Source organism: Talpa europaea, assembly GCF_964194135.1.
Source record: "Talpa europaea genome assembly, chromosome: 10".
NCBI lineage: Eukaryota > Metazoa > Chordata > Mammalia > Eulipotyphla > Talpidae > Talpa > Talpa europaea.
This window is the reverse complement of record NC_140077.1, coordinates 93,859,149-93,881,643: the sequence shown is the minus strand read 5'-3', so window position 1 is coordinate 93,881,643 and position 22,495 is coordinate 93,859,149. Positions and strand designations below refer to the sequence as shown.

The window sequence follows — 22,495 nt, the reverse complement described above, 5'->3', positions numbered from 1 at the left end:
ATCCTCGTCCAGTAAAGCTTCAGGCCACCAGAATACACATTTTTTCTCACTCGCATACACAACCCCTCACATCAGCATTGGTGCACTAGACTCTGTAAAAATTTTTCAGTCACACTTTGTTTTTAAACTTGAGTCAATATAAACCTTGTTCAAAATGTTATGAAAAAATGTACATGTTTATACAAGGCAGGTTGTGGCAGGACACTGGGGGTTCTCCCCACATGGGTGGCCCCAGGAGGAGGGGCTGGAGTCTCACACATTTGTGTCTTTATCTCCTCCCACCACCCTTCCCACCCAATCCCCTAGGAACCAGCAGCGCCCTGCCCCCTAGTGAGTGTACTCACACCCTTTAACCTGGGAAAGTAGCTAGCTGACTTCTGCCATTTCCCCCACATCCCTGGAGAAGGGCGCCTGGGTCAGCCAGGCCCTCTCCCTTGCAATTGTTCGCCCCTCTGCACCAGACCAAGGGACGCTGCTCTGTACAGGTAGAGTCCAAGGAGGTGTCAGCTCATCATGTCATTGCTGTTCACGCCGTAAGTGGAGTTCTTCATGGAGTCATTGACTTCTCGACGGAATGCTGACAGGTTCTGGGTGAACCTGCAGAGAGGATGCATGTGGATTGGGGGGAAGGGTCTTTGCCCACAACAGTTCTGGCAGAGAAGCGGGGACTAAGAGGGAACATATGAACTGAAGGGTTCGGTTTCAAAAGACAGTTGGTCTTAATCTTCAGACTTTAAGGGAAAGTTAGGCTAGTTTTACACCCCTTTCTGACTGACAACTACACGGCAGTATTCCAGATCTGGTCACATCTGGGGCTCCGAGGGGCCAGCCACCTCTGTTCATAACAGAAGTGGGAAGTAATCTCAAAGATGAAGACAGAAGAGAATGAAGCTGTCTAATTTCTTAACAGAGACCCATAGTATACAACTGCGTTGTGCAATATGGTAGCTGCCAGCTACAACTGAGCATCTGGGTAATGCCCGTGCAGTTGAGAAATTGAATCAAACATCATATAATTTAGCTCCCCAGTAGTTGCCATATTTCAAATTAAGTAAAATTTGAAATTTGAGAAAAACCTGCCATTCAATTCAGTTATTAAAAAACAACTTGAGTGTGGGACTCTACTTAGGCAACTTCAAATTTTATGAAATTGAAATCTAAATTGATTATTTCCAATGGAAATTTAGCATCTAAGTCAAGGTGCTGCTAGCTGCTGAGGACTTACTAAAACAAAAAGTGTTTAAAGTCTCTTTAAAATGCCAATTAATTACGAATTAACACGATACCGTTGGATATGCTGGATTAAATAAAAATAATTGCCCAAGACTCCTGGCAAGGCCTTCCATACTCACCTGTCTCTGTTTTTCGTGAGAAGATTCCGCTCAATGCCTTCCATTAGGTTTTCGAAACAGAGATGCATAGCCTGCTGCTTCTCTGGTGGCTGGCTATTCACGATACTGTTCCTTAGGTCAGAAAAATACTGTGGGGCAAGGAGTGAGAGACAAGGTAAGGAAAGAAGATGGGAAAAGGCAGATTACCTCCCTATCATTTTCAGAGGTGGAGTAATGTTCTCCAAAAATGGAGTAGCTAGTTAAGTGCGTTGCCGCCTGAGGGTCATACATCTCTCTCTACTAGTTATGAATTTTACGTTTGTACAGCACTTTAGGCATAATCTGAACATGTTCTGATCTCCATGTACTAACTCTCCTGTACTACTCCTTGTGCTTTGTCTGACCTGCCACACCTGCCGACTTCTAACAGTTAGGTGACTGGTGTTGTTCAAGCATGACTGGGACAAGCTCAATAAATGGGCCACTTGCCCTGTTTCACCAACCTGGGGGTTTCTACAAGCATTTCTCACCGTGCCCTGGAAAGTGACAGCCAGATGTGTGCCTGCCTGCCACTGCTGTGGTGCTGGGCAGCAAGGAGCTGGCTCTCACCTTTTCATTAAGTAGTATCAAGCCAAGCAGGGGCCGGGACATAGACCACTGGTTCCTACAGTCTTCAAAGATGATGATGTTCAGCACCGTTGACAGCATCTGTAAATGAGAAGTTTATTAGGCTCAAAGGCCTTTTCTATTCAGGGTAAATCAGACAAATACTTTATGAAGCTTCATTTTAACCTTTTATCACAAGGTAATAATTTCTTCTAAGATATTTCCTTTCCTGTTCCTTAAATTTATTTGATCATTTATTTAAAAATGGACCTTCTCAGTTCACCCCGATTTTTGTAGGGGATCATATGGGCCAAGCAAACGATTATAGTACGTAGAGTCACTTTACACTATAGATACCAGGTACTTGTTTTAGAGGAGACAGCTTAGTGACATTTTGGGGCTGTGATGGGAACGACTTATTTCATTGCTTCCTTCTAGAGATGACCATGTAGACAAAAGGTGAGACTGGTCAAAATACTATTGACTAAAATCTAATCAATCCCATTTCCTTTTCTGTTTCCTAGCTAGTGTATTTTTGCAAAAAATTTTGAAAAGATGTTACATACAAATAAAACTGATGCGAGGACATGGTTTGATTTCTATGTTTCTATTGTCCTTTATTCTTGTTCCCAGTTTGTGGATGGGAGTATAGGCTTTAGGTCTGGTCGTGTCTAGCTCACGCTCCATTTAAGGCTGTGGGTGAGCACACTCATTGTCCTGGAAGGAGGACAGTACTCATGGGGTAGGCTCAAGGCACAGAGGCCAGTGTGACACTCAGAATGGTCATTCAGGAGCTGATTTCTTCAGATTTTCTCTATCTAATGACCACTCAGCAAACTCAGAATCCACTGAAATCTGAAAGCATAAACTCCACTTGGCAGCATTCTTTGGTGAGATGCCAGTCAGACTTAGCATCTTGGTAAGAAACTTAAAGAAATGTTTCTTCCATGCTGCGACCTGACTTTCAGGTTCTTACCTGCTGGATCATCTCTGGATGCTGCTGCATGATATGCAGAAAGCGGTCGCTCTCTTGGTTCAGCGGTGTTGTCCTCTTCTTGGTGCTACGTGACAGCTGCTTGAAGAGGTATGTTACGATGTGGTCCAGACAGGAGCAGCAGCCTGTGCATACCATGGTGTCTGCCAGAAAGAGAGGAAGGGATAGAACACAGCAGATACTGAGATGGTGACCTGGGCGAACACGGTCTGCCCTTAGCTAAAATCCCATAGGGGTTGGCCAATTCAGCCAAAGTGACTGCTCGGGACACTTCCTGTTACCTCTTACCCTCATCATATAGCAAAGTTCAAATCTAAGTTTGAAAGTATGTCAGACAGTAAAATAAACTATACTGAAATTACTGACTCTACGTGGTATAGATGGATGTCTTCTACTTCATGAAAAAAAGTTTACCCGTAGCCAAGTGCTTCTATTGTACTAAGAACTTTGTGGGCCTCCCCAGTGGCCTAGGAGTATCGTGCTGCGCCCTGAGTTCAATCCCTGGGCAGGGAGGTAATGCACATTATGGTGCAGCAGGCCTTTCCTGTCTTGCCTGCTACTCCCCTTAGCAGTGTATTTCAGTAAAATCCTCCTGTTCTGTTCCCTACTTTGTCTCTGGTGAATCCTCTTACCCACCACACTTCTGGCCTATACCCAAATTTTGCACACACAAAAAAGAAACAAAAAAACCCAACTTTGTCATTATCAGTACTTCTAATTTACTATCCTAACAACTCCAGGAGGTAGGTGTATCATTTTACAAATGAGGAAACCAAGGTTTGGAGAGGTTATATGACCTGCTTCAAGATCACCTACTAGTAATTGGTTGATTAGAACTATATTTTAATTGGGGATTAGAATCCAAGAAGTCTGTGATGTGAGCTTCTATTTCTGAATTACCTGGGGGATGGCATTAATATAGCCAGCTCAATATAGCCTATCAACATCTACAGTTGGCTAGAGTGGGGTACCATATTCTTTTTTTTTTTTTAAAGATTTATTTATGCATAAAAGAACTGGGGTATAGGACAGAGGTGCGGGGGGGGAGGCGGGAGGGGGATGTTGAGCAGATTCACCAGAGACATAGTGGGGAAAAGAACAGGCAGACTGACTGAAATACACTGCTGAGGGGAGCAGTGGGAGAGACAGGATAGGTTTGCTGTGCCATGTGGGTAGCTCTCTGGCTAGCCGGGATCGAACTCATGCTGCAGAGGCTGCAGACAGCTTCACATTGCTGTGCTTAATCCTTTGCACCACCAGGAAGACCTAGGGTACTGTATTCTTCATCCAAAGTATTTCAGGGAAAGCGGGGGGGGGGGGGGGGGGCAATACTCATCTATGCATTTTACAAGAGCTCTGTATCACAGCCTGCGCACACAACTCTGACTAGGTAAGGCAAGGTATAGGCCAGCAATCAGGGGATGAAGCCATCAAATAGTCTTCCAAAGCAGGGCCTGATATCCTGGCTATATTGTCCTAGATATTGTTTCATAACCTACATTAGTAGATATGTGTCAGAGAGGTGGCCGAAAATTGTAGATGACAGCAGACAACTCAAGAATCACTATATATGCATTTACAGTATATCACGAATATTTTGCAGTTGACTTAATCTTCCTATTTATGTTTTGTTCAGTCTAATATAAAGAGTGTTTTATTTTCTGAACAGGAAGGATTGCAGGAAGGCAGCCTAGCAACAAAATGGTTGACAGGAACCATCTGGAGTAGGATGAAAAAACTCTGGAACCTAACTGGATAAAACCTGTCCATAGGTTGCATAGCCCTCGGGATAGAATGCAAACATCCTAACATGGCTTATAGCCCCTCTCTGTGATGTTCAGATTTGCCCCTGCCTATTTCTCTTTCTAGTTTTACTTCATTCCTCTCCAACTCTTCTGCAGAACCTGCCAGTCATCGAGATTTCCCTGTTCTTTCATGCCTCCAGGTGCTAGTACCTGTTAGGGATCCACCCCCCAGACCACAACCCCATAGCATTTTGTACTCATCCCCACTGTAGTATGTAAACAGGCAGTTGTCTGTGTGTCTGTTTAATCTACCACATAAAAGCTGAAGGACAGGGAATCTATGTTGTTAATACTGTGCCTTTTTCGCTTAGTGCAGTATCTGCCTGGTCCTCAGGAGGGGATCAATAAGTATACACAGGATCAGAATGTACCCATGAGTTACATACTCTGTTGTGAGGGCCAACTCCCCAAGCAATAATCCTTTTGGATTATTGCGGGCAAGAGTCTATCTTTCTTGCCCACCCACCCAGGTACTTACCAAGTGCTGTAAGTCCTTCAGAAATGGAAGAGAGAATATACATGATGACATGAGGTTCCAGGCTTGCAATAAAGTTCATGTGGTCCTGAGTCAGGACTTCCAGTAGTGAGTAGTAAGATTGGCTGAGTTTGGGGTAGTCCTGTGGGAGGAAGTTGAAAATCACTTTAGTTGTTGTGTGTACTTAAGCACGCAGAGAGCAAGATCTTAGTTTAGTTCCTGCCAGCTGGGAAGACCTACTTATAGCAGAAAGAATCTGGATTCTAGTCCTCCACAGAAACATTCAATCATGGTCTTGGATCAGTGAAGCTTAAGGCTTACCAGGAGATCACTGTGGGGAATAGAGAGCAGCAACTTGATGAAGGTCTGTAGAGCATTGTCCAGGGCATCATCTCCATAGAGACGGAAGACTCCAAAATTGACGTAACTCCCACTGAGGGCAGCCTTCAGCATGGAGAAGCAGATGGAGATGCCCTTGAGCTTCAGTGCATACACCTGATCCTTTGGGAGTTCTCCCAGTGTAAGGATGCGATTGCCTGAGTAGAAATGTGATATATCACTATATTTTCAACCACATTATAATTGATAGTTTATGTACCACTAACGCTCTTGCTTGGAGTCAAAGGTCCTCGGTGCCAGCTGGCACAGGAACACAAATATATGAGGAGCACAGCATGCCTTGGCAGTGCTGGCTTGAGATCCCACACTGCATATGGGATGGTAAATGAGTTGGTGTCTACTTTCAGGGTTATGTTCCTCTAAAGCACTTACCATACATTGTTATCATCTTGCTGGTTTCTCTGAAAAGTAAGATTCCATTGGGGGACGAGACATCAAACTGAAGTCGTTGGGATCTGAGCAGAGAATAAAAGAAAAAAGTCAGAGGCATGTTGCTGGAAGATGAGGTTACTTCAGGGTCTCACTTGATTATCTTGGGTATGAAGGTATGCAGATTACCTATCCTAATGTGAAATAACTAGGCGAATCAAAGCTATTTAACCAGTGATGTAGCTTACATCTTGAAGACCATCATGCTAAATTCAAGTTCTGCTGCTCAAATTAAAAATATTTAAAACAATGAAACAAAATGATGTAGCAGGTGAAAGTATTCTCCCAAAATTCTCAACTTTATTTGACTAAAATTAGCTTCTTCCACAATTACCTCTTCGTGATATTGGCTCAGTCCTTCAACCACTATATATCATTCCTTTTGTATCTTCAGCGGTAACTAATGGAGGAGTGTAAGCAGTATTACCACTTTATAAGAAGACAACACACAAAGGGCCTTGGAGCACTACAACACGTCAGGCGGGGAAGGAAAAAGTGTTAAACCTGAGTTCTACATTCTGACTGTTCCCTAGACCAAAGCACATCTTCTTTGGTTTGTTCCATACCTTTAATGAGCTTTATTCACTCTAGTTGGTAAGGCCTCAAATCCAGGATTCTTCTTGAATCTTCTTTCCCTCCCTCCCCACATTGAATCCATCACGATGTAGCTCTACAATGTGCCGCAAATCCATCCACTTCCATATGGTCTATCTGCTTCAACTCTTGTTCCCTACAGTCCCATTCCTCATAGAAGCTGTTTGTTAGAATATTTCAACCTCTTGCTTCAAATAGCTGAGCAGCTTCCTATTGCAATGAGAACACGTTTGGTTCTTCACAAGCGCTGTACTAAGTTGCTACTCAACCCCTGGCCCTCCATGGCCCCTCCTTAGCCATCCAGTGACATCTTTCTGTTTCAAGCCTCAGCAAGCTCACCTCATCTCAACAATCTTGCAGTTGTTTTCTCTAGTTAGGACTACCAGAGTCTTCATGTCATTCAGATCCCAGTATCACCTCTGAGAGGTGACTTCTGATCCTCCTTCCCCTTCATCCCTCTCTATTACCATGTTTCATTATTCTCATAGCACTTACCTCTGTCTGATTTATCATCCAAACTAGCTTTCCCCCCATAATGTAATAGCTAACAGGGCAGTGCTTTTGTCTGGCATAATTGCTGAGACAGTGCCTGGCAAGTTAAATTTTTACTGATCTAGCTGTAGTTGGCACAGTACCTTTCTTAAGACAGGGTGTTCCAGGGCCTCCCTGGTGGCGCAAGGGGTTAAGCACAGCACTATGAAGCTGTCTGCAGCCTCTGCAGCACGGGTTTGCTACCCCGGCTGGCCAGGGAGCTACCCACATGGCGCAGCAGACCTCTCCTGCCTCATCTGCTGCTCCCCTCAGCAGTGTATTTCAGTCTGCCTGTTTTGTTCCCCACTCTGCCTCTGATGAATCATCTTACCTCCCGCACCTCTGGCCTGTACCCCAGTTCTTGTATGCATAAATAAAGCTTCAGGAAAAAAAAAGAAAGGGTGTTCCAGTGTACCCCCATCCCTCTCAATAGTATCTATGAAATGTGAGCTATGAGTAATGTGAACCTTTATGTATATGGGCAGTGAAATCAGAATCCTGATTGCCAAGTTCACGTCTCGTAGATATCTTGAATCTATTTAAATTGACTTATTTCCTGCAAGCAACTGCATCTTTGCAGCGTTGGAAGCACCCTGCTTTCAAACACACACACACACACACACACACACACACACACACACACACACTCACACTTGCGTGTGCTCTCTCTCTCTCCCCCTTTCAGAGGCTTTCAAATTTTAATACCAGCAAACCTTACTATGTTAGGCCCAAAATAATCTGTCCAAAACACTAGATTAAGCAAATTCTCTTAGCGCTTTCTTAGACAAAAGGACAGTTGTGCTTACTATTATGCTTACCTGTTATGAACCAACTCAGCCATCAGCTTGAGCACAGGTGTGGTACAGGCTGGATCATGGTACCACAGTTCAATTGCTCGCTGGAGAATTGGCATGTAGGATGGGTATCTGTACATGAAAAGCTAAGGAAGAATTTCTGAATCCAGAAAGGTACACGTTTAAGGTAATTTCTGAGTCAAGCAGAGTTACAGTTCTATTTCGTGTTTCCTGTTTGCTCATCTGAGTCTTTCTAACCAGAACATGGGAGCGATTATGTGTCCTGTAACTTGTAATAGACATCTAATAAAACACTGAATGTACATTATGCCTTTACCCTGAAGAGCACAATGCATTTCATATTATCTTTTTACCAATTCCATAATATAATAGGGAATCACATAACTATTAGAGAAACAGAAGCACTCAGATTTGAAATGGTTATGAAGTCAATATGGTTAGATTTCCAGATTTCAAACAAAGCTGTCTTTTTTCTTATAGACTTTAATATCTTTTTTTGGTTAAGCATAATAAAATTCATCTGCAACAAGTTCACAAGCACAAATATACGGGACCCCAAAGAGGAACTGGGAAACTACCTCATTCATAGCGCAATCTCAGTGACCGTAACAGACAAGACGGTATCTTTAGACTACGAAGGAATGACAGCTGACAGGTCATGACAGGTTTTATGGATACATCTTCACCTTCTCTGCCCACCAGACCCTCCCACCTCCTTCCCTCCTCGTCCTCCTCCCGTGACCCCACCACCCACTTAGCTCTAGTTAAGGCTTGCCGTGTATGCTCCTAGTCTGTTAGGATACATCCATTCAAACAGCATCATGAAGCTGGTCTTGGCATTGAAGGCGAAAGCTATACCTCTCAGGTCTCTTACTAGGCCAACTAGAGTTCGCTATAGTAAAAAGCAAAAATACGTTAAAATAGATGAAAAGTCAAAGCTATAAACATCTGATGGGGATATCACATCTGTAATCAAATTCTCCCTTCATTCATTCAAAATATACTCTCTCCCAAGTATTTGGATATCTTCCATACTAGAACAGAATCTTTTTATTTGGAAAATGAGTTTGGAGAGCTTGTTACACTAAGAAAAAAGAATGGTTCCTGACTCATCATAGAAAAAATATAGTTTGATACAGTTTTAAGACATTAATAGGCTAAATCACATGTAAAAAGTGGAAAAGCAAAAAAGCTTATTCAAAAAAGCAAAGAAAAAAGGAAAAGTCACTACAATAGAGGTTAAGGAGCTATATATCCTGTCACAGAGCCTAATGCTCTGTCAGCCAGCACCACAGGAACTCCCAAGCAGACCCAGCCAGGAGGAAGGCAAGGGAGTCTCTATGGTTACCTGCCCCTTTAGTGTGGGTGTCTGGGAATAAGACATATGTTGTACCTTGGAGTGGCAAAGTATTTACTACACTTTTACAATAAGACAAGCCTACTGAGGTGAAGTAACCTGCTCAAAAGCATGCTGCTAGGTGGCAGGAGCGAGGGGTAGGGCACACAGAACTAGCACCCCAAACCCCATGCTCTGTCTCAACAGACTTTTACCACAGGTTCTAAAGAGCAGTAAGACTGCTCTTGAAACCTGATATTCATCAGGCTCAAGGGGGCAGCACATCCCAGGTACCCTGACTATCAATCATGACTACACATCTGCCAAGGGTCAATTTAAAGCAAAGGGTTCTATTCCAAATCTGAAACCATAAGCTCAACTTTCAAGTCAAAAGCCTGGCAAATCTAAAAGACAAGTTATATGAGGCATGACAAAGACGTGGGTAAGCTACAGTTTCTGGCCAAGGAAGCTCTGTTAATTTATTTGCTCTATATGGACTACTGTGATGAAGAAAAGGGCTGATATTCAATGATACTCCTTAAGTCCTTGATATGGCTGATACTCTAGCCTAAGTTGTGGGCATATTCCACAGTAGTCTTAGCATTGAATGCACCCATCTCAGACCCCAAAACACTGGTTTAGAGAACAGAGAGAGCTCTGGACAAAGTCATGTTGTCTTACAATGTCCCTGCTGATTTGGATATAGAAACCTAAGGGGCTTTCTAAAGATGAAAAAGGAGACTATTAAGTCATTTAAAACCTCACATTTTTTGTGAAGAAAAAAAAAATTCCACAAATATTAACAGCTTAGAATCTTCCGATTTTGGTACAGAGCTCTGGTACAGAGCTTTGGTACAGAGAGCAGGTGTGTGTGAAGTAGAAAAAATGAGGAAAGCAGAACTCAGAAAGTGACAATTCTGAGAGTGAGAAATCAATAAAGGTGATTTTAAAATTCTACATATATATAAATTCACAAACCCTTCAAAATGATTCATGAGACAAAGAATAATTCTTAATGGAATAGACAAAGAAATGAATAATAAAAATGTTACACATCAAAACTTGTGGATTCTGGGGCCTCCCCGGTGGCGCAGCGGGTTGAGTGCCACCCTTTGAGGCTGTCTGCAGCCTCTGCAGAGCGGGTTCAGGAAGAAACCCATGTGGCGCAGCAGACCTCTCCTGCCTCACCTGCTGCTCCCCTCAGCAGTGTCTTCGGTTCGTCTGCCTGTTCTGCTCCCCACTCTGTCTTTGGTGAATTCTCTCACCCTCCCGCGCCTCTGACTGTTCCCCAGTTCTTGTATAAGTAAATAAATATTTAAAAAAACCCACAAAGCTTGTGGATTCTAGAGTCCTGTTTCACAACAATGTCAATGTTCTCAACACTACTGAATTATACCCCTAAAAATGGTTAAGATGGCAAATTTTATAAATGTGTTTTTACCAAACTAAAAAATCTTTTGTAATAGTATACCTAAAGGAATATTTATAGATATAAATGATTAGATTGTGAAAGAATTGTAAAGTGAAGATGTTAGAACAACAGAACCACCCCAACGAAAATATATGAAAATAGGGGTTAAAAGCAAAAATAAATGAAATAGATTTTGTGGAGAGGGTGCAAAGATTAATAACATTAACAGATCTCTGGCAGGACTGATCTAGGAAAAAAAAAAAAGACTATGCTGAAAGCAGTATTAAAAATGAACACAATGAGGGCCTCCCCTGGCGGCGCAGTGGTTGAGCACTGGGCTGCAAGGCTGCCCACAGCCTCTGCAGCACCGGTTTGTTCCCTGGCCGCCAGCGAGGGTCCCACAAAATAAATAAATAAATAAATAAATAAAGGCAGACCAGTTGTTCTTAAAAAAAAAAAAAAACACACAATGAAAGACACAAAAGATAATAAAGGCAATGAGAAAACACATTAACTTTATGCAGATACATCTGAAAATGCAGACAAAAATCCTAAGGATTATACCTTAATGTAGTTTATGAGTGCATACTGGTTTTTTATTTCAAAACTTTATAAGTCCAAGAGAGGATATAATAAGTTGAACCAGTGAATAATTTAAGGATAAGCACTATTTTCTGCGGTGCCAGCTGATCTAGTCTCTGTGGGGGACTGCCCTCAACCAGAAGCTGATCAATCTGGTGGGTGAAGACTCACCTTTGCCTCTTGCTCGTTGAAACTATTAGTGCTAAACATCTGGGCCACAGCCTCAAATGCTGCTGTGAGTGGCAGCATGAATTGCTCATACTGATCTTCATCCTCTCCTGTAAGGCAAACAACCCAGAATGTGACCCTGATGTAAAAAATTCAAAGGTGTCTATGCATGGAAAACAAGACAAACAAGGAGTGACCCAAGGACAATCAATCCAAGGGGCCCATTTATTATCCCAACAGATATTGTCAGTAACTTCAGAAATTGCATGTAGAGGAAAATTTTAAACTAGAAAATGACCCAAATTACCTAGTGCAGAGATTATGCAAAATTTTTTTGATACTGAGTCACAACATCTGAGATTCATGTGTCTACTGATTTGTTCTTCCTTAAGTGAGAACTTTCGTTCGTTGATAAAGGACTGTCTGGTGCTGAGAACTAGAGGAGACTCAAACCTGAATCAGATGCTAGTGGAGTCTCTATTCACACCTTTCTTTCTTCAGTGATCTTTCATAAACCTCAATGGTTTTATAATGCCAGTTTAATAAACAGCTCAAAATTATAATGGCATCAAGTTTCAATTATCAGTTCACTCAAAACTACTAAAACCACAATTAGAGCTAGAAAAGTACGAAAACCATCTAGCTCATGTGTGCCAGTGAGCTGGGCGACAAAATGTTTTACTCACCATCTCAGGCCTGTTCATCTTAGGATGTATGTGTGGGGGCATTATCTTGCTAACAAGATGCATTTAGGAAACTCAATTCCCTTATTTTAAAGGTGAGAAGTATGAATAGAAACTTAAAACCACGATGTAGCAGAGGGCAACGTTAGGTGTACACTGTTACTCTCCTCCAGTCACAGGGGCCATGGAAGCATGCTCTGTTCTTGGTGAAATCAGACTGCTATTTCAGATAGTTTTGTTACTGTTGAAATAACAGGAAAGACTTCCCCCACATGTAGTTTCTATCAAATAAAAATTTAGAATAGTGCCAGATTACTTCATGAGCCCCTAGCATTTATTGCAGTACCTAAATCCACCATGAGGAGACGCCCAAGTGCCGTGTAGAAGGTAGTCCGACAACGCATGTCTGTCAGGTTGGACTGATTGTTAATACCCAAAAATGAAAAGTGCTCGCTCTATTGAAAAAAAGAAAACAAGTTAAAAAGATAAAAGCATGGGTTAGAGGCAGAATGCAAGCCAGTAATTTTAGGATTACTAAGCCTTTCAAGCTAATGGCTACATAGTCATTCCTTAAGGGTATGAGGGGTCTAAAAAAAATTTTTTTTTTGATTACTATTGTTTCTACCTACAACTAAATTCTCTTAGTTTGAAAAGTAGTAGGTGATTTCACCAGAACTCAGATATCTGGCTCTAAAGAGTAGCTCTGATGACAGTATGTATAATCGGGTGGCCAGATGGAACCGGGGCAGTGTTTGGCTATGGTAGCACTGTGGACCTCAATTTACGTATCATCACCCTTATGAGTTGAGAAAGTATGTGTGTGGGTGGCTAGAGAGCAGAACCAGGATGAGGGGCTGGAATCACTTACCGTGTGATTGTTCAGCATGAACTGTACTGCACTCAGCTTTACTAGTTTCCTCACACTACTGTATGTAAAGACAAAGGAGGAAGGTCAAGGAAAGAGTGACACAAAATTAATAATCTTCAGTGCAGAATGAACCTTCTAGGGTAACGTATAGTTCCTTTCTTTACTATGAGTTCCATACCAATTATATTATTTTCCTTAACTACTTGAGTACAATATTGCCAAATGGGAAAAAAATGAGTCTATTCTAAGTAGTAAGCAGTTAAATACCTAAGTAGTTAAATACCAATGAAGAGAATGCCCACACCAAACGCCTATCTGTAAGAAAAGAGACAAACCCCAGGAGTTTTCTCCAAAACCTATGGCTTTTCTCAGGGGGAGTCAGGAAACTTTAGGCTCTAAAGTCCTGCTTGAGGCATCCGCTGTATATAGCGCATTCTCCACTGTGTATTTAGAATGGTACTAGCTATGTACCATCTTTGGGAGAACTGAGAAAAAAATACCTCAAATAAGTTTTACAGGGTCAACACTTCTTTTGCAGAACCCTGGCTGTGAAAGGCTTACATCAATTCCAATTTCAAGCAGGCCTAGTCCAATTCAAGGGGAGCCACTGCTTTTATTGCAAAGTTTGTAGTCAGGATGTTTCTACCGATTAGCTGATGGACTATCCTGATGGATATGGACTATGCTGCCACTGAGGATGCATAAACCCTGGCCACAAAGAGAATGTACCCAAGACATTCATCTGCTGGGTATTTCTGGATCTTAGGAATAAATCTGTAGTAAACTATTAGCTTATGTACTGGCTCATTTTGGGGGTCTGGAGTTACTCCTGGATTCTGTGAGGGTATTGCCTTTAGTTACTCCTGGATTCTGTGAGGGTATTCCCAGGAAAACAGAAGATGAATATTCAGGAAGCTAAATTAAATAGCAGGGGGTCATGATGCCTAAGATCGGCATGCCACCTTTCCCATGGTGCAGAGAAGGTGGTTTAGAAAAGGATATCCAATAGAGAGGTCATTTAGAAGCTGTAGTGTCTTAGAGGTGATTGGTTCACAACGGCCCCAGTACTTCAGGTTGGTGATGCTGGAGGACAAAAAGAAAAAAAAAGCAGGAGATGCTTTTGATTTGGCTGGCTTTCATGAGAGTTGGGAGAAGAAGAAAATCATTCATCAAGAGTCACCACACATCTGCATCACCAATTCACAGACATCACAACCACAAAAAATGGGTATAAAATCTCCGTACTTACATTTGGTTGACTAGAAAAATTATCCTTCAGATAATCTTCACTACTTGGTTCCAAAGCTACACTGGCCCATACCCAGGCCCTTGGAATTCTGGGGCACTCCAGGGCTGATTTCTGCAGCAAGGGTAAGAGATTTCTGCGGCAGTGATAACATGCAGACGTATGCAATTCTGCACCTGCACCATCCACTGTCAGCTGCAGAATTCTAGTAGCCCTTGCTTCTGGGTTCTTGGCTGGCAGAGTCCTTTAGACCCCCTTTGCTTTTTCATCTTAAATTATTAACCAGCTCATGGATATGAGTGCATAAGATTGGGAGTGTTGGAAGGAGGCAAAATGTCACTTTGCACACAGCCCTGGGTAATATTTGGCTCCTATTGTGTGCTTTGGTAAATTGACTCCTAAAAAAGGGGAAAATGTAACCAACAGGGTATAAAAAAAACAGAAAAACAAAAAAACAAAAAAGGGCCAATTAGAAGCTCTAACTTTGAGGACAGTTGAAACAATAGCACTAGATTTTGAAGATTCAAGACTCTTAAAAGGTATGGTGTTTCTTCAGAGGAACAAGCCCATTTTAGAGTGGGGCTCTCCTCCTGGGGGGGGGCATACCTAATGGAAATTGGCACCAGCAAGTGAATGTCCACTCTTGGCATCCCTGACAGCAGAGTGATTGGGTTGGAGGCTGAGCACCAATCTCTGGGAAGGGAGGGCCATTTTGCTAAAGCCAAAATAGGGTTTCACCCATGATTCCAGAGACATGAACAAAATTAAATCCTTTCCTATACGAGCCTGGAATGCTCTGGGGCCGGGCCATATCTCTAAGCACAGCTTGTCACACACTCAAATGCACAATTTTCTGACGCAAACGATCAATGCTGGAATACCAAGGCACTGGCAACACAATGCCAAGATCACATTTTACAGTTGCAAGAGGATTGCAAGGGACTCTTGCTGATGGCAGGCCAAAACACTTACATTTTTCCTATGAAGACACTTAGGACCATGGTCTCATCATTTAAGCCTAGAACTTCTGAGAGTCGACGGTACAGCTGGTGTCATGATAAGGGAAAAGAAAGTAACCAGAAAATATGGATTAGAAAAATCACATCCCAATACTGTTTTTGTTCTTAGTAAGATGAAATGAGTTAGTTTCTAAGTTTTATTTAACGCTGTACAGAAACTAAGCTACCTTTCTGGTCCCCGTTAGTCCTAATAACACAAAGACTGTCAAAACTTTCTGCTATTATGGACATTAATTTAGGTATGGTGACTGAGAATTGGGGGAGACCAACAGCTGTTTTGGGGAGACCAAGAAATGCTTTGACTGGCCATCTGTTAAGCATATGGAGCACAAGGTAAGTGGACCCAATTCCTTGATGAGTGTCTTAAAATCTGGAGACTCTAGCTGAAGCCCCCCCACCCCACCCCAATCAGAAAGTGAACTAAATGGAGCAAAATGAGAGTCTGTTACCTTAGAGGATTTTTGCACCTGGTCCCCAATGTAGATCTTACGAAACTGTTCAAAAAAGCTCAGCATGGCTAATTCTAGCTTCTCATTACCCGCCTGAGCCAGGCGAGAATCTGTTAGGTTCATCAGCTGGAGCACCCTAGAGAAAGAAAAGCAATGATTCTCTCAACAGCAGGATATCCTGGTCACTCTAGAAAATCCAACCTAACCTCATAATTGTGTCTCTCCTCTCCTTAACCATCCTATTTGAAAGGCACTTTCTATAGGCTCTACACTGTTGAGGAAATAAAATTCTCCACTTCTGCCCTAAAGAAACCACACTGGAGGAATAAATATGAATGACCAATTAGATATTTAACACTTCCAATCCACTGAGAGTATGGTTGAAGCTTCAAAACTGTGGGACAAATATTGGTATGAAGGGTAACTGATCTTCATAAGACCTTGGGAAAAACTATTTTCAGTGTCCCACTTCTTCCATCTACAAAGTGAGGGAGTACTGGATTGACCAGTGGTTTGTGATTGTTTTTGTCACAGCCTTGAAAGGAATGGAGACACAGGAAAGATGAATGTTCGAGAGCATGTGACACCTCCAAGGACAGAGATCAGACACGCTTCCTGAGATTTCCTCCTTTTTCCTGCACACAGCCCCAACAAAGCACACTTGAATGCAAGTGAGTGGTGAATAAAAATGATGTTCTTATAAGCATGCCATCTGAAATTCTGATAGTGTGAGAACAGATGACAAACTATTTGTGACTTATCATGGATGAATTATATTTGGTCACTGTGCTGCAAGCTCAGGTCGAGAACCAGTCCACAAGACACTGTCTAAACTCAATTTATATTATCACACACGCAGTTATCACACCTGACTGCAGAATCAAAAAGATATTAGATTTTATCTTTATTAAATCTTTGCTCAACTCTTCAAAAAATGCCAGTGGGAGATGAAAGGGGGAGTTGTCAGGATTAAGGCACCTAAGGGCGGATAGCAATCTGATAAGCAAAATGGTGGTGGAAAGAGACAAATGGGGATTCTCAGATGAGTATGAATTATAGATTGAAATATTGGGGACCAAAAAATTCTAAGGCATCATGTTAAAAAGTTTATCTCCCAAGAGAGCAGTTTAGAACCCTTCAGACTAGGGACCCTGCAAGGTCACAAAACCATTTTCATAAAAACATGAAAATACTATTATGTACACATTTCACATGATGGTACAGTTGGGGGGGGGGTCTTCCAGAAGATATAAGACTGGTGAGGTCATGATGACTGAATGCAGAAGCAGTTATGAGAATCCAGCTGACTTCTGTGCCAGAGAGTAAACCAAAGCCACTCTCACCTTTTAGGGGGGAAAAGTCATTTCTTAAAAAAACATTTTTTTATGTTAATATTTGTACTGGGTTCACTATGATCTTTAAATGAATAAATATTAAAACATTCTAAGTATTACCTTTTAATATGGTAAATCTTGATAAAAATGTCTCACATAAACAAAAGTTCTTTGAGGTCCTTAATACTTTGATTCAGGTATTCAAAACTCCTGATTTAAATTTTATTTCTGCTAGGTAAATTTTTAGAAATTACTAAATCACTTACAGGTTTTCAGGAAGGTAAGAATTACATAAATATAAAATAACCTGGAATCCTGATGGTAAAAAAGTATACAGTCAAGGTCTGAAAGGCAGCCTCTTCAGGAGTATCTAGAGAGCCCAGTGTCCTATCAGACTTACTCTGGCAAAAAGCTGTCTACATCTCACTAAGATTTGGCCCTAACCAGAACAACTTCCACTCTGGTTTTCCTAATTCTGGATCCAGAATTTCCTTGCTGAATTACTGCAAATGTGTTTCAGTAAGAGCACAGGCAGAGCTCTCACTGCACTTATAAAAGGTTGGGCATTGGTCCTAGAACAGTCCTTCATTTTAATGTGCAATCAGTTTCATGAGACTATATTCTATCAATGGAGAGGAAATCATTAACAGAAGCATGTCAAGTTCCTGTGGTCTTAGGACCTAAAGTGGGTGGGGCATACCAGCAAAATGGAAAGCCTTTGTGGGAGCACTTACCGACAGACAAGCTCGCCATCCATAGCATCTTGTTCATCTGTGCTGGCAAAAGAGACCCGGCCACCAATCACTGCACCAATGATGTAAACTAGCCACGTCAGCCTTCCTACAAGAGGAAGAAGACCTATTAGTGTCACCTTCAGCGACAATTTCATAAAGGAGTTCTTCACTGCTGTGAAGTTCATGTCTTGCTATGTGCTTCCTTAATCTTAGAATACTACAGTAGAGCCATAAAACCTTACTTTTTTATGCAGAGTATATAACAGTTACTCTCTGCTCTGGTAAGGATATGCCAAGTGAGAAATTCACTGGACAACTGGTGCTTTCCTATCAGATAAGCTCATTATTTTTGGAGTCAGGTAGGTTCCTGCTGCAGATTATGATTTCAATTACTCTTCCTTGGTTCCCTGTGGCATTTATTTACAAATATTCTTTTATGTATATGGAGATAACTGATGATGGAAGAATGTTTTTTAGGGAGTAAGTAAGAGAAATGGCAATGAATGAAGGTACTGAGAGTACTTTCCAGGCCCAGTCCACTGCCCACTTACCCTCTTGCACAGCAATATCCATTGGGCTAGCGCTGGCGCTCTGCAGCAGCTCCTGATAGGACTGCGCCGACTGGTCAAATAACTGCACAAGGAGTGCACACGTCTTCTCGTACTCACAGCGCCCGATTGTAGACAGCTGGTCCAACTGCTGCTGTACCAGACCTGTATCCTCCAGGGGATCTTCCAGCCCATCTCTACTCCCAAGGAAGAAGGAAGGTAGTGCTCTTAAAATATGTCCACTGATTTCCTCATGGTAGCAGCTCTCTTAATTTACTCACCATTTCCAATCTTAGAGGCCCATGCCTTTTTTGCCAAGGAAGGAAAATATATGTATGTATGTCTGTATGTATATAAAGTTGGAGGACACATATCTTTACCTTAGGCATTAGTCTCCCTTAAATATATTCTGTTTGTTGGTATCCAGTTGTTTAATCTGAATTGCCCTGACATATATCTGTTCTGGTCTTTTCAGTCCTATTGCTTCTCACCCTAGGAGCTCTTGGTTTTGAACTACAGTAAACTTTGGGAATATAAGTATCTCACTCCTTGTATGAGGACACTGTGGTTGGTGTGTTTTGGAATTAGAAAATTTCATATTTTAGGGAGGCAATATGATGCCTCTACCAGGTAATATAAACCCTCAATAGGTTCTCTGGGGTGCCAAATAAAATATTCCTGTAGCAAAATGTATACATATTATAAATAGCCATATGGAGATGATTTTTAAAAATTTTATTTATTTTAAAAGATTTATTTATTTATACAAGCACTGGGTACAGTCAGAAGCGCGGGAGGGTGAGAGAATTCACCAGAGCCAGAGCGGGGAGCAGAGCAGGCAGAAGGACCGAAGTACACTGCTGAGGGGAGCAGCGGGCGGCAGGAGAGGTCTGGGTGCCATGTGGGACACTCCTCCGGTGGCCGGGGAGCAGCCGGGGATCGAACCGACGCTGCAGAGGCTGTGGGCAGCTTTGCAACCCAGCGCTCAACCACTGCGCCACAGAGGAGGCCCATAGGGAAGATTTTTTAAAAAAGATTATAAAAGGTCTTACTCAAGTCAGAAGCAAGTCAAGTTTTGTCCTCAAACTGTTTTTGGTGCCAAACTTATGAGAAAATTGTTTTCTCATTTTGGATTTCAGAACTGGAGATGAGCCATTGGTCTTGTATTGTCTACTGGTTCTTAGATTTAAAAATTTTTTAATATCACAAGCTCTCTATTGTTACATCACAGTATGACAATCCAGAAACAGCACCAACACTATAGTGATCAGTTCTCAGTTCTCAGACCATACAACAGGCCAGGACACAGTAATTTAATCCTCATACTAACTTTAAGAGGTAGGCCTATTATTTGTATTTTACAAATAAGGAAACTCAGAAACTCACACTCCTATTCACTGGGCCCAGATCTCATACATGTAACCACTCTCCAAAACTGCCTCACTGAAACCAGATGAAGCCCCCCAGAAGAGAAACTATGCATCTAACACAACAATGCTTTCCAATGGGCTTCATAAATATTTCATTTTGAAATGACTGACCATAAAATATTTGGAATAATAACTCCTATAGCAATTAAATGCACTTGACTTGAACAAATTAAGAATCCAACTTAGGGGCCTTTCTGGTGGTGCAAGGGGTTAAGACGTAACCCACGAAGCTGTCTGCAGCCTCTGCAGCACAAGTTCAATCCCCGGCCAGTCAAGGAGCAACCCACATGGTGCAGCAGACCTCTCCTGACTCGCCCGTTGCTCCCCTCAGCAGTGTACTTCGGTCAATCTGCCTGTTCTACTCCCCACTCTATCTCTGGTGAGTCCTCTCACCCTCCACACCTCTACCCTGTACCCCAGGTCTTTCATGCATAAATAAATCTTAAAAAAAACAAAACAAAACAAAACAAAACAAAACAGAAAAAAAACCCAACTTAAAAAAAAAAAAAAAACCAGAAACCCAGACTTTGAAAATCTAAGTAAATTCTCCTCAGAAATAATGAAACATTTAAGAGAGGTCCTAAACAAAGAATAACTATATCATTTTTTAAAAGGCCCAATATTTCTTTAACTATAAATTTCTGGTCTAGTTAATACTCAAAGCAGACAAGAAACATGTAATGCAATCCGTGATCACTGTCTAGATTTTTTGTATCATAAGTTCTAGTTTGTGTAATCTTATTATCTACTTATTTCTTCAGAAGATCACATTAAGTTCCTATAACTTACACTTTAAATTTTTATCTATGGCTTATGTTTCTCTCATGTTTAAAGAAAATCAGTGGTAAGGACACATATACCAGTATACTTTGTATTCGACGATACTGCCACAGCTGGTGAAAGAGGGGGATGTGAGGAAGATGCTAAAGAAAAACACTATTCCTTCAGACTTTATGCTCTCATATGCTATTCCACTCACATGAAAAAACACATATTAGCGGTATAAGCTCCAATAAGACTAGGTCTATCAAGGACATTTTTGCCAACTGGGTGCCTGATCTGGCGGGGGAATGAGGGAGACAGTTCAAATTTCCTTACCTTAGTATGATGTGTACAGATTCCAAACGAGATGTGATGTAGGCTTTGGTGACCTCAGGTGTGTAAGTTTCCAGCATGTGGGGCTCTGTGGCTTTCACATATGGCACAGAGGCTGCCAGCCGCTGCCACAGGCTCAGGAGATAGTGCACACTATTTGGGGCAAATTCCCAGTGCTACAGAAAACGAAAAGAGCAGAAGGCACATTTCTCATTTTTCAGTGCACAATACATTAGTCCCATGTTGCTTGAAACAAAAGACTTTGAAAACAAACAAAAAAAAGGGGGATAAACTTTTATGGCGTGTTTCTCAGATAATTTTGATGCAAGCCCGAACATGACAGTGCTACTACCCTAAATCACATGACTAAGAAAGAGAGGACACTCAATTTTCTCCTCCCTCTTCTATTCCCCTATTCCAGTATTGCCTTTTTTGGGGGATGGTTATGAGGGGATTCTTTCTGCCTTGAATTGCAAACCCCATGGTAGCTCTAACTGTACTCCTTATACTTCTGTAATGCAAATGAATAGGTTACAACAGCGATAACTTCTCTGCAGGTTACCCTATGCTTTTAATTACCTTTGCCAAGAAAACAATAGAAACATTCTTGTAAGGTGAGCAAGAGAAGAGGTCCCAATGTCTACAAAGAGAGAGACAAGCAATCAAAGACAAACCTGAAGGCTGGTGACTGTGAAGTTAGCTATCAATCGAATGACTTCAGGGTAGTTTTCCACTTTTACTAATTCTCCCAGCTGATAGTTACTCTTCAGTCGGGCCAGTAGTCTGCAGAACTCGTGATAATTGTTTGGGTCTGATAAACTCTGGTGACAGGACAGGAGGAAAATAAGTATAAAATGTAAGTCACGATACTTCCAGAATGACATTTTGGATGGCATGAGAGGAGGAGGGAATCTAATTTCTGAGCTCAGGTTATCCTGTGTATAATGTTTAAAAACAATTTTCCAAAAGTCACTTTTAAAAAGGGATAATCGTATTTATCATCTCATATGTTCGCAACAATCATCTTGTGAGAGGGGATTATCCTCAATTGAATGTCTAAAATGGAAGCCCAGAAGGATCACACTACTTGCTTAAGATTAAAATGTTGACTGCCATAAAAGAGGCATGATCTAAGCTATCTGTTTACTTCCCACTAAAATCAAAGAAAGATAATGATATTTTCATAACTGCTGGATTTACTATTAAGCACAACTAAACTACGGTGGCAAAGTTATACAAATGTTTTATGTTTATATCATCATTACTGTAATAAATATATTCCTATATTAATGTTTGTTTTATTATCTCTCTATATCAAATGTTACTGGTTTGTAAGCAGTTGATTGACAAATATCTTCCTTTTCACCTAAAAGCAGCCTAATCACATAGGTTAATAATGTATATAAAAAAAATGGCAACCGTACAAACTTTAGAATCTTAATTTCTAGGGGAAAAATGACTAGATTTATCTTTACTTTCCTCTATCAAAGTGATTCCTTCTCATGACTGTATTCCTGAAGCTAGAGAACAGAAACTACTCTTTTGGGTGAATACTCTCAAGAATTTACCTACAAATACAGATTCACCTAAATCTTCTGAAGATCAATAGTCTA

At 41.4% G+C, this 22,495-nt stretch overlaps 1 protein-coding gene across 2 annotated transcripts in view; it reads right to left on the bottom strand.

Annotated features, from left to right (window-relative positions):
• Positions 1-503: 503 nt before the first annotated feature.
• Positions 504-22,495, bottom strand: part of XPO7 (exportin 7) — a gene marked incomplete at both ends in the record, with an annotated part of 34,923 nt that continues 12,931 nt past the window's right edge. For both annotated transcript variants that reach the window (XM_084245962.1, XM_084245963.1), the window contains 19 exons: positions 504-597; positions 1,353-1,480; positions 1,941-2,039; positions 2,914-3,074; positions 5,215-5,353; positions 5,533-5,747; positions 5,983-6,065; positions 7,983-8,090; positions 8,783-8,871; positions 11,480-11,586; positions 12,506-12,614; positions 13,028-13,085; positions 14,024-14,110; positions 15,246-15,319; positions 15,742-15,877; positions 17,810-17,915; positions 18,361-18,554; positions 20,886-21,058; positions 21,557-21,703. In XM_084245962.1, coding sequence (XP_084102088.1) covers positions 504-597; positions 1,353-1,480; positions 1,941-2,039; positions 2,914-3,074; positions 5,215-5,353; positions 5,533-5,747; positions 5,983-6,065; positions 7,983-8,090; positions 8,783-8,871; positions 11,480-11,586; positions 12,506-12,614; positions 13,028-13,085; positions 14,024-14,110; positions 15,246-15,319; positions 15,742-15,877; positions 17,810-17,915; positions 18,361-18,554; positions 20,886-21,058; positions 21,557-21,703 — 2,307 coding nt within the window. The remainder of the gene's footprint in view (positions 598-1,352; positions 1,481-1,940; positions 2,040-2,913; positions 3,075-5,214; positions 5,354-5,532; positions 5,748-5,982; positions 6,066-7,982; positions 8,091-8,782; positions 8,872-11,479; positions 11,587-12,505; positions 12,615-13,027; positions 13,086-14,023; positions 14,111-15,245; positions 15,320-15,741; positions 15,878-17,809; positions 17,916-18,360; positions 18,555-20,885; positions 21,059-21,556; positions 21,704-22,495) is intronic.